The 12,334-nt window shown below is 41.2% G+C and overlaps 1 protein-coding gene across 9 annotated transcripts in view; it reads right to left on the bottom strand.

Annotated features, from left to right (window-relative positions):
* The window catches only part of LOC309440744 (WASH complex subunit 2A-like), a 37,284-nt gene that overhangs the window by 9,516 nt on the left and 15,434 nt on the right, over positions 1–12,334 (bottom strand). For 3 of the 9 annotated variants that reach the window (XM_082054750.1, XM_082054754.1, XM_082054753.1), the window contains 10 exons: positions 12,091–12,183; positions 11,015–11,119; positions 9,555–9,671; positions 7,906–8,069; positions 7,345–7,453; positions 6,246–6,431; positions 4,935–5,120; positions 2,598–2,726; positions 2,298–2,393; positions 1,033–1,152 (listed from right to left, as the gene is read on the bottom strand). In XM_082054750.1, coding sequence (XP_081910876.1) covers positions 1,033–1,152; positions 2,298–2,393; positions 2,598–2,726; positions 4,935–5,120; positions 6,246–6,431; positions 7,345–7,453; positions 7,906–8,069; positions 9,555–9,671; positions 11,015–11,119; positions 12,091–12,183 — 1,305 coding nt within the window. Of the gene's footprint in view, positions 1–1,032; positions 1,153–2,297; positions 2,394–2,597; positions 2,727–4,934; positions 5,122–6,245; positions 6,432–7,344; positions 7,454–7,905; positions 8,070–9,554; positions 9,672–11,014; positions 11,120–12,090; positions 12,184–12,334 lie in introns of all 9 variants that reach the window. The other 6 variants (XM_082054752.1, XM_082054757.1, XM_082054755.1 and 3 more) reach the window with 6 other exon arrangements.

Here is a 12,334-nt window from a genome sequence, read left to right as displayed (position 1 = left end):
CCAATTCTAAGACTCAGGGATGAACCAAATCAGCTAAGGTGTACTTTCCATGGTTTGCTTTCCACAATTTTGTATGTCTGCCATGGTTCTGTGGGCTGTCACAGAACTGCTGTAACTGCTGTTAGTGTGACTGGGCTGTCAGAGCTCCTTCAGCCGGCTTGAAGTAACTGAAGGTTTACAAGGTTAGGATACTGGTTTGGTGGTCTTGATAGCATGACAGAGCAATCCTAGTGTCTGAGAAGATTGTTCTCCACTTAAATGCATGTGGTGTTCAGCTGAACCTCAGACAGGCTGAGATCATTACTATACCAGGCTGTCAGCAGCTACAAAAAAAGGATGACAAGTGTGGTTCTACACTTCAAGGAATACTTCACCATAAGGAAAGACAGGCTAATTACTAGCCCTACAGACATACTCTGTGTTCCTCAGCCCAGGGGAGCTAAAAAAAAAAAACCACCCCACACCCACCCCCCACAACGAAAAGCTGATCTACAGATGGAAATCCAACAAGCAGCTCTGCTGAGGCACAAGCCGGAACTCTGATCCAGGCTGCCTCTTCAGAGACCCTTGGTTCCGCAAGATTAAGAACAGGAGTAGGAGTCTTATTTGCTCATCATAAAGTCTTTCAACTGCCACAGATTTGTGCTGCATGCCCTGATCTTTCCAATAAAGCCTACTTATACTTTAAAGATCACATTCACTCCAACCAACACTGACACTTCAGATAAAAACGAACTACCACCCACTTTCAATCCAACTGGACTTGAAGTGCAGTTCTTCATTGCCTTGTATTTTGCCCTTGTAAGTGTGTGGGCAATGAATAACACACTATATCAAGAAACAGCATTTAAACTTCTTGCTAGTAACAGCGCAGAGGCTGATAAGCAGAGACAAGTTTGGTCATGCATTGCTGCTTTACAGCCAGTGAATCTACGCATTAGTTTTGATCTTTTCAAGAGACTTATTTAAAACAAAATGCTACATCTCCTTTTTCTTTGCATGCTGTTCAAGGCAAAAGATTCAAGTACTTGCCTCTGTAGTTACTGCCTTCAGAGCTTCATCTTGTTTGGCACATAAAGCATTTTCCAGAAGGCTACTGCTGTCTGAGGAAGGGCCAGTACTGGCTTTAAATGTTTCCTTCTCGGCTGTTTTCTAAAAGCATTAATAGCACAAATCAACATTAATTGGCTAAAAGTCATGGTCTGCAGATTAAAAAAAACACCACCCCACCCCCCCCAAAAAAAAAAACCAACACAAACAAACAAAAACCACAAAAAATACCACACAAACAAAAACAAACAAACAAAAGCAAAGCTTTTAAAAAAATCTTGCTTCTATCTGAAAAGAAGGTTAGCCACATCTTTTAATGCATAGATGGCACTGACTTTTGGCTCTGCAATGACAAGAGCCTTCTCCTCCATTCCTTCAGCCTACCTCAACTTTCGCTGTCTATGCTAACGATAAATAATGAAAGTTTCAATAAACATTCAGATGAATGCAAATTTCCTGATGCACAGGACAGCAGTGAAAAACAAAAGCACCAAGTTCACTAAGGAACACTGCTATTTTTATGTTTTCAAGCAAAGAGGCTCCATGTATAGCTGCCAAGCACTAATTACTTAAGACCAACCCTTCCACAGTCCTCAAATAAACTGTTTCCAGGAACTATTGCCAGTTTTTTAGCCTAACTTCCAGCTATAAACATGAAAATAGACTAAAAGTTGGCTTCAATTTAATTAAGCTAAATACATTTAGAGTAGCAGTTTAGAATGCATGTTAGAACTTTGACCTCAGACCACCTGTAATGCAATCTAGTTCATTAATGCAGTTGCTTGGCCTCTAAAAACAATCCAATGATCACAAAGATTTGAATACTGTGTTCATTACCTTAAGTCAAACCAACCTGCAGAGAGTTCAGTTATGTAAGTCATAGAGCAAGGCTTACCAGTCATGTTTAAACTACAGGGAAGTAATATTAGCAAGTTAAACAACAAAATAATTATACAATATGAACTCTATTATTCTGATTTCTGCTCAGGTGTGTTCTATTACACCTAAGCCAGTCCCTGTGGTACACAAAAAGAAAAAGAATCCAATCCTCTCATCCCAACTTTGGGAGACCTAATGCATCTGTTTGTTCCCTATGTCTTCAAGGTCACAATGGCAATTTCTATTCTCTCTAAAATATTTGAGAAGTCACTTAATTTCTTGTGGGAATACACATGGAAAAAAATCCCTTCCATACATTTCTTTCCAATGTCATTTATATAAGCCATTTACAGTAAAGGAACAGATACCAGAAGGTTTGTTTTAGTGGTACTGAAGAGATCATCCTCATCATCATCCCCAAAAAGCCCTCCTCCAGATGATGGCTTCATGATACGGTTTGCAGTCTAAAGAGACAAAGGAAAAAGAAAAGATGTGTCGCAGATCAAAAGCTCATCTCCTTCAGCCCATGATGCCTGAATTGATATTAGCACTTGGCCCTCCCTAGAAATCAGTGACTTCTAAGTAGTGTTCAAATAAGGAATGCCAGTAGGCTGCACAATTCAAAGACTGTTTTTAATAACAGATTCAGCAGAAGACTTTGAACTTACCATCGATTTCTTGGTGCTGGCAAAGAGGTCAACATCTGGATCATTGTCCTTCTGAAGTTTGTGACTGAAGAGGAGCTCTTCATCTTGAAAGACTCCAGTGCTTTTGGGCCGAGTACTTTTCTCAGAAGCCTAGAAGGAGAGGAGAAAGGTCCACACAGTGAGAAACTCCCTCTCTTGAGTTTATTTGCTTAGTGATAAGGTATGTTACAATTCACATGAGGCTACACTACGACCCTGGTAACAAAAATACAACGTTAGCTGCCAGTTACATATTTCAGTTTGAACCAAATTTGCAAAACTTAGAACGTCAATATTTGTATACACAGTTCAATTTGATGAGAAGACATTAACCAAAATCTAGGTGACCTGAGATCCAGCTGCTACTATTTACCTCTAAAGCTTCCTTAGAAGGAAGGAAGGAAAAAAGTTTTCAGTACGTTAACATGAGTATACACTAAGGTTTATATTTCAGTAAGACTTTTATACCTTGAATTTTTCAGCTGTGGGTGCAGGACACAGAAGTGAGAGGAAGAGAATCTGGTTAATTATCTTCCTAACATACCTTTTTGAAGGAGAATAAACTTAAAAATGCCCCACAGGTTGAAGGCCTGTAAAGCTATTACTGTTGCTAGATTCCCTGTTCTCCTCCCATTAAAGCAAATACACCCCCACAATGAGGAACAGAACATATTGTCTGCCTTTGACAAGAACTTGTACTTTCAAATTTGCTGGTGAGAGGGAAGGTTGACAGACAAATACATCACCATATCAGCCCTCCACTATCTGGCAAATAAACCAGTATCAGCTGCTTGGACATCAAAACCAAGGCCTTTCTGTGATCATGGTCACTGTATGCACCCAGGTCTGACTTTCAAAAGGCAAAGGCCCCACTGAATGTCTCAGTAAAGGCCAGTATCTGTTTCACCCCCCTGCTGTCTCTTCAGGACCTCAGCAAATTACAGGACACCTCTTACGTGCATGACTGCAGGTCCAGCAACACAACATCAGACTCCAAATCCAAGCAGCAGGAACAGTAGCCATAAGAATAAAGGCCAATTCTCCCCTTCCTAGTCCAAGTCTCCAGAAGCCCCAAAGGCTGTCTACTAAAGCTAGTTTCCTATACACCATTTTTGGCCCACTCACCCTGTCCTATAATTTTTATTACTGCTCCATTCTCGGCCTCTCTGTGCACCAGTTTTAATTTCATAGCAAAAGCCAGGTCACAGTTTTAGAGCACTAGAAATGCTGTTTATGCTCAAATACATGAAAATCTAATGCACATCTAGAAGTATCCACACATGAAACACATGTTATGCTGAGATAAGCAAGGAAAATAGCAGCACCTTTCAGATTTGCCTATCGAAAAGATTAAGTTCCTAAATTACCTATTTTGATTTCCACATGAATATGCATTTCAGCACTTTAATCACTTTGTGACTGTTATATGCTGACAGCAGAGTGCTCTGAAGGAAAGATTTGAAATAATTTGTTTCTTTGCTAATTTGTTAGACAGACGTGGCTTCCTGAAAACAGCTCAGAATGTTCCCCCTCACAACAATTAGTGCTCAAGCTAACAATCCATTTTAACACAGAAGCAGCTATAAACAGGGATTTTTCTCCAAAAGCCACCTACTTCATTCTGAATAAAGCATGTACAGCCTTTAGGGTTGACAACTTACTTTACATGATCATGCTAAGATGATGAAACCTTGCGGTATACTGTAGTACACAGTCTATACTTTTTGACATGACTTCAAATTTACATAAAAAATGTTGGTAGATCTGCATCATGTAGAAACAAGACCATTGCCATGGATTCAAGGATATTGCTGCTGAAGATTCAATGTCTACCTCTTCATGGTATACGCTATATCAGGAAAGCCTGACAGCAAGAATATAGCAACTGTAGGCTTTTTTAAACAAGTGAACACACATACTTGAAAATCAGAACATAGAATTAAGATGACTCTTGCTGAAGCTAAGTTTGCAGGCATATATCCACCAAGCAAACTGCAACAATATAAAGAAAATAAAGGGATAAACCACAAGGTTTTACATTTCACATCCTTCTACTTTCTAGTAGCTCTTGCCTTGAGGGATAACTGGGGAATTGGTTCTGTACAGCAGACATCAGGTAGCTGCACCAAAACATCTGCACAATTTTGTTTTTCATACTAGCATGCAGCAAATACTTTTGAGTCAGTGGAACGGAAAAAAATTTACGAAGGAATTCAGGATTATGGGGAAGAGCAGCAATAATTTCTGTAAGAACAAAACCATGCCTAGAATAGGGGAGGCAGAAATACTATTTCTTAGTTTTCAAGAGCGTGGACTCACCACACCAATTTCTTTCTGTGCATTTTTAATGCCATCATCATCTTCCAGTCTCTCCTCTTCCTCCTCAAACAAGCTTAACACTTTCCTAGCCTGGGTCTTGACATCTTTCTCCAGAGCTGGTGGTGATGTTGTAAACAGATCTGAACTGCTGGCTGGCTCTGAGGATGTTGCTGCAAAGGGCTCCACCAAAAAAATAAAAAACACAACACACACAAAAAAAATCAGCCTGTTATTTAGTCCAGGTTTGCCCAAAACCCACTAAGTTTTCTCAGTTAAATGCCAGCAGTGATCAGAGTTCCGCAATCCATTACCAAGCGGACAACTATATTCGCTTCATTTTTCCTAAGCAGACAGAATAGCCAGATGCGCATTAGCAAGAGACAGTCGATAAAGAAGAGGACACACTTTATAGCTCTGAGTGGAACCCAAGTTTCCTCCTGTACACCACACAGCAGCGCTGTTGATAAGCAGTTTCCTGCATAAAGGTTTTCTCCTCATCCATACACCAGGTGCATATGCACCACAAGGCTGCATTAAGCAACTTTTCCATTTTCTCTGAGGTACCTAGTTAATGCAACTTGCAATTCTTTGGAGTGGGCAGCACAACCTGAACCTTGAATGCACTCAGGAAAATGCAAAGCACAGTACTGTGGAAATCCATCAGCTGGCAATTCCTCAACAATCATTCAGTAAGACCATGCCCAAGATAAAGTTCTGCTGAAGCTTCTTCAATAATACACATCAATACTGCTCTGTAACAGTGTTGCCCAGGAGAAATTCACAATCTTGAAATCCACAGCTACCAACGCCATTTATAATTCATCAGATGGTATGTTGAAACAAAGGTACCAAGCTTAAAGCAAAGCCTACACGTTAGTATAGGCTCTGTCTTAAAGGAAAGCTCTGTTCATGTGATTAAAGATTATAAACCCACTTCAGAGGAAAAATGAACCAGATTCCTGCCACCCTCCAAAAAAAACCAAAACAAAACAAAAACTCCAAATGAAACACCAAGCAATTATGTACATCAACTGGGAAACAACTTTTAAATGCCATTTAATCAATTTGCTGTTTGACTGACAAGTGATTTTGCTAAATGGAGACAGTTATTCTCTCCTTGGTAACAGAAGAGGCAATCCAGGAAAAACATTCTGTCCCAGAGCAGCACAGACTGTGGGTTTTCTGAGTGGGTCTGTGTGTGTATTTTGTTTGGTTGTTTGGGTTTTTTTGGTGTTTGTTTCTGGTTTGGGGTTTTTTGTTGTTTAAACAAGCCTTTACCGAACTTCAGATTAATGTAAGAAAATCCCTCACTTTTTCCTTTGTTTTCTGCCCTGCAACATCTGTTCCTCTAGGCACAGGAACTGCTCCAGGCTCTTCTAAACACCATAATGTATCTTCTACCTGCTTAGACTTCGCTGCTCCATCTGGCAGATCTTCCTTTTCCTCCTTTTCTTCTTCATTAAAGAAGGGTGGTGCTTGTACAGGTTTTACTTTCTGCTGCAAAATTAAGAGAATTCTGGTGAATAAAATTGGTGGTTTTATAAGAATCCTACACTGCTGTGGGATAGCAGAGTCTCAGTTTGCCTTCTGCAGGAGCCTAGGACACTGGAAACGTGCTTGACTTCTACTTTCCTCCCATGGGACATTCTGGTCTGCAACTTTTGATTTCTAGTATTATAGGCTCTTGAGTCTGGTTGAAGAGTGCCAGGAAGCAGTTGCAGGCTTAGAACAGATGCCCTGGGTATCTTGTCTGGTTGGTGCACTGCCAGCAGCTGAACTGTGCCTCACCTGTTTCTTCTGTTCCCAAGCCTATTATCTTTATGGGCCATGACAATTGTTTTCCCACTAAGCAGAAAGGCAAGGGCAGGAAGGGAAGTGGCACACACACATGTACAGGAATTCCCACTACAGATACAGCTGCATTAAGCTTTTGCAACTCCTACTCTCAATTCCAAAGCACAATCAGACAGGCAGCACACTATGGTCTAAACTCCTAAGACAGAGGACAGCATAAGCACCCTCAACAGAGGGCCAGTAGGAAGCCTGTGGACACAACTGAATCAGCTTGGGTTGAGGTGACACAGAGTGAAGTCCTAGCTTCACAGTCAGCAGTTTGTTCCTTTTAATAGTATTTTATGGTTGAGAGCTCACAAAACATCCTCAGGAAGAGCTTTTAGCATAAGTCAAACAAATTTAGGGTTAGTGGTCAAGAAAATTTTGATATCTCTATTAGGCTGATGGTAGTAAGAAATTTTACATGTAAGAGTTCAGCCTGCTCTGTTCCCATTCCCAGTTTGCTAGAGCTACCATTGTCTAAAATAAGTCAGACTTACATTCAGTACCTAACAAGGAATATAGACTATAAAAAGACTAAGTGTTACACATTAGTTTTAAAAGAAAGGAGAGGTACCACTGCAGCCTTAGCAGCTGAAGGAAGTGTTGACTGGGAGCTGAAGAGTGATTCTTCATTAATAGCATCATCTTCAAACAATAACGATGCTTTCTGTGGCTTTCTTTGGCTGCAATGAGAGAAAGGAGAAAGTGGAAGATTCAGTGCAAAAGTTTCAAAGGCCAAGCACTGCATCTTTTTAAAAGTATCACTTAGGATCACAATTTACAGCACGTGGTCCCAGATACAGGACTCAGCTTCCTCATTGTCTCAACAACTCTACCAACCTCCCTTCTTGTCTACACAGCTTTCTGCAGAAGTGAAGATGAAAAGAGGTCAAGAGGATTCTATATTGCAGGCATGGAAATGGAGAACCCAGTTCAGTGGTGGTAAGGAGAATGATCCGTCACAGATACAAAAGAGGTAAAAAAGCCCAGCCCTGCCCATTCCCACTCACACACCTCCGCTTCCTCTTCAGTAGCAAGGGACAACACTTGCTATAGGCCTGGGTCCATCTGGTTTTGAGGGCACTGCTGTGCTGTTCCAAAAAAATGCCCCCCCCTCCTCTCCCGGGACTATCACCTCTCTTTAGTGATTGCAAATAAATCCTCCTCATCCTCTTCCTCAAAGAGGCTCATCTTCTTCACAGCTTTAGCCTGACTGACAGTGCTAGCTGGTTTTGCAGGGTCCTCTTTTTGGTCATCTTCTGAAGGAAGTTTAGCCGTCTTGGAGACACTCCAGTGTTCCTTAAAAACAAGGAACCCTTAAGTTTTCTTTTGGCTTGGTCAAAACCCCTTTCCCATTTTCTCTATAAGCAGAAACACTTCAGCATCTTGGCAGCCCTTGCATCTTTCTAATAGTCTGTTTACCTTTGTGTTAGCCACTGTAATCTGACTTTTCTCAAGCTTTACAAAGACCCTGGCCACTGGCTGGCATCTGGACTTTGCCCAGCAAAGCAGGGTACGCATGCTTTACTATTATAGTTGTTCTTAACAACTGAGGTCAGTGTCAACTGCAGTCACAGGAGTAAGGTCACCCAGTAGAACCTGATTTGAACTACTTAAAAAATTAGCAAGTTTGATGTTTGGAAAAAAAAAAATAATCAAACCACAAAAAAAACAACAAAACCCCAAGAAAAAGCACAACAGCCACACCCAATACATCTCATTACTAGAGCGCACGATGCTGTACTTCTCATTTCCTCAACCTCCACGCACAGCAATTTTCTCTTCCCTCCCACCCCCCCTCCAAGCTAGCATTTAATCAAGCCTACCCACTGGACAACTACCCACTGAACAAGTCAAAAATCTACATTAGAAGGAAACATTTGTAGGGCTGGGAGAGCTTGCTGGCTTGTGTGTTTTCTTATTCCCCGTATTCCAAGTGGTTTGCCCTGTTCCCCGCCTTTGTTAGTCCTCTTTCTACAAGGGACTACAGGCATGTTGAAGCATGGACTTGGTTTATTCTACATTAAGATAAAAGATGCATCTAAAGATATTACTAGTATCTACTAAACAAGCAATTATGGGACACGTAATAAAATCAAGTCTACACAGAAGAGTAATTTTGGGGTGGGAGCGCTAAGGACATCTGTATCCTGTTCATGTGAGTTAATTCAGAGGCTTTCCAGACAAGCTTTTGATTTACTTAGTGTCTCTGGCTTTCATTTAAGATGCAGGACAACACCTAATCCACCCCTAGAAGAGGGCTGCTCTCCAGAAAACCTAGTTAGTTATGTTTCATTTTTCCCACCCCTAGATTAAAAAAAAATAATTAAAAAAATCCACCAAACAAAAAAACCCCAACCACCACCACGCACAACCCCCCCCCACCCCAAAACCCCCAAACAAATAAAAACTTTCTACATATTTATATAGAACTGCTAAACTTTCCTTACAGAAATTAAAGCAGTAAGAGCAAACTCTTTTTTTTTTTGTTTTAGTATTTTAAAGTCAGATTTGTTGGTAGCGGCCTCCATTTCCTATCGATCTTTCTATAAATGACTTTGAAAAATCTGATTTCTCTTCCACATGACTTTTGTTACCTAAATCCTGAGATAATCTGGGCCAAGAATCAGACAGCTTCCTCAGCTGCAAACAAGTCACAGGATTAGGACAGCCATGGCATGTGGACACAGAAGAGTTTGACTGTGGTTCCTGTCTCAGTGGTTTTATGCTTTGACCAGCATAAAGCCCAGTAACCCCTTTCAGCCAAACCTTACTCCTCAGTACCTCCTCATCACTGCTGAACAATGAACTGGAGGCTTTCTTGAGTGACTCTGACTGTTTTGCTTTCTCTTCCAGGGTTTTTTCCTGTTGCTTCTTGACAGGTACCACACCAAAAAGATCCTTAAAATAAAAGTAAAAAAAAAAATAAATCAAAAGTCAAAGCCACAATAAAAAGCTCTCCGAGAAGCCATCAGCATTCAAGACAGTGTTGCTATTCAGTTCTCAGATGAGTAGGAAAAAATAAATGGTGTTTTGTGAACCCTTTCTGAAGACAGTTTCAAGCGTGATACAGTATTCTGGTACAGGCAGTTCTACGCACACAGCATTTGATAGACCAGAAACCTGTAAGCACCTTTTGGCCCACAGATTCTCCACCATAGGAGGCTTGACCCAGCAGCCAAAAAACACCACACAGCGATTCTGTTGCACAGCAGCTAATGCAATGGGGCACTGTTTCTACATCTACGTGATGAAACAGAGAACAAATCCTGTTCTGAGAGAACAGGCATTAGCAGGCAGAACCACTCCCACTGGGCAAGAACAAAGACTTTTCACCTGAAGACATTCATGCAGATTATTATATAGGCATCAGAACATGCAAAAGCATATGTTGACTTCGCCACCTAACAATTACTTATGCTTTTCTCCACTCAACTTAAACTTCAGCTCCATAACACAACTTTTGTGGCAGATACCAGAGACTTCACCACATTACAAAATGTTTCACTATCCTGACGGTTACTTCTGAACAGCTCCTATTCAGAAAGGTGAGCTGAAAGCAGCCCCCTCTTGAACAGGAAACCTTTGAGTTTGCAGAAGTCCTCTATTGTAGGGCTCTGAGGAGGCCCCCGATTTGCCCCAGATTAAGACTATGGGGTAGATTAACTCACCATGAAGGCTGCAGTCGGGTGGGAGGAAGAAAAGGGTAAAAAGACGTAATAAAAGCACACACTAATTCAATTTTGTTAAGTTTTTTGCACAAACTGTGTTCTGATGTCAGTTTCTACACTAGCAGCCACAACTCTTACACACTGAAAAGTGTGAAAAAAGGAACTGACCAGCCATGACACAAGAGAAGCAAAAAGTCATCCGTGTGGCCAGGTAACACAGGCCAGGATCGAACAGCTTCTTGAAGCTCATACGCATTCTATTGCTCTGTATTCTCTAGTCCTATCAATCAGAGCAACAATGCCCTTCACATTTAGGTCCACAAATGATATGCACTGACTGCAAAACACTAAAAAGACACCAAGAAGTTGCAAAAATCCCTGCTACCATTCTCCTCTGTAATGCTGCCCACATGCTCAGAACTGCTGCACAATGCATGATCGACCTGGTGCTCTAATTTACAAGCTCCATTTACAAGCTTAGTGATGTAGACTTCTGAATATTTCCTGCTGCCTTTGCAATAGCCTGTGGAGGAGTGTTCCCATACACAGACAGTATCAGTAAGTGGTACTTACCTCTTCATCATCATCAAACAAGGAGAGCGAAGCTTTTGTCATGGACTTGCTGGTGGGAAGAGATGTAGCTTTGGATTTCACAGTTTTACTTGATGAAAACAAGTCCTGTGCAAACCAAAGAAACATCACTTTGCAAAGCAATGCGATAAGAACTCTAAATGAGACATTCATGCTTTTATTTTTAAAAAACATGTTTACTGTGCCTGTGAAGTAGGAAAAGATTGTCTTACTCAGCTGTACCAATCACCTGCAACTCTGCAGGGATTTTCCTCAGTTTTGCAGATTAATTGCTAGCTGGAACTATGGACACAAGATTAAACGTTTGCAGTCTTTCATGATTCTTGTTCTTGATTTGCTGATCTTTCCTCTCTTCAGGCTTTCAATTTATGCCTGTGCGTACCACACAAGTTTAACTCTCTGAATATAGGGAAATACAAGAAAGATGCTGAGGTTCTGGAGCAAGTTCAGAGAAAGGCCACGAAGCTGGTGAAGGGTTTGGAGCACAAGTCTTACGAGGAGCAGCTGAAGGAACTGGGGCTGTTTAGCCTTGAGAAAAGGAGGCTGAGAGGAGACCTTATAGGTCTCTACAACTACCTGAAAGGAAGTTGTAGCATGGATGGTGTTGGTCTCTTCTCCCAAGTAGCAAGGGATAGGACAAGAGGAAATGGCCTTAAGGTTTAGATTGGATATTAGGAAATATTTTTTACAGAAAGGGCTGTGAAGCACTGGAACAGGCTGCCCAGGGAAGTGGTTCAGTCACCATCCTTGGAGGTGTTTTAAAGACACATACATGAGGTTCTTAGGGACATGGTTTAGAGGTGGACTTGGCAGTGTTAGGTTAACAGTTCGACTTGATGACCTTAAAGGTCTTTTCCAACCAAAATGATTCTATGAAAAAGTCAAGAGATTTCACTCTGGGAGCAAGAAGGAACTTTCAGGATGGCTGGGAGTAGATGTATAAATGTCAGAGTTCCCAATCCTACAGATAAATAAGGAGCTTCCAGATATGAGTGGACTGAAGTAAGAGGACTCAGATCCCAAGGATTTCTGTAGGGAATTATTGAAGAGATACTTACTTCAGAATCCTCCTCATCAGAGAAGAGGCTCTTCTGTTTTCTTGGAGGTGTTTCAGATAAAGTCTTGAAGTCCTCCCCTGAAGATGGTTGACTCTTTAGGACAAATAACAATGCTGCATCAGCACCCATTTAGATTCAGTAAGGGCAGGAACATCATATGATCCTTTCTAAGGGGCATGCTGCTGGCAGCATCCCAGCAGTTGAAGGGACAGAATATAAGCTTGTCACCCATGGGCTGAAGTCC

The sequence above is a fragment of the Streptopelia decaocto genome (genome assembly GCF_964273445.1).
Source record: "Streptopelia decaocto genome assembly, chromosome: 5".
Lineage (NCBI taxonomy): Eukaryota > Metazoa > Chordata > Aves > Columbiformes > Columbidae > Streptopelia > Streptopelia decaocto.
This window is presented reverse-complemented; position numbering and strand designations above follow the sequence as displayed.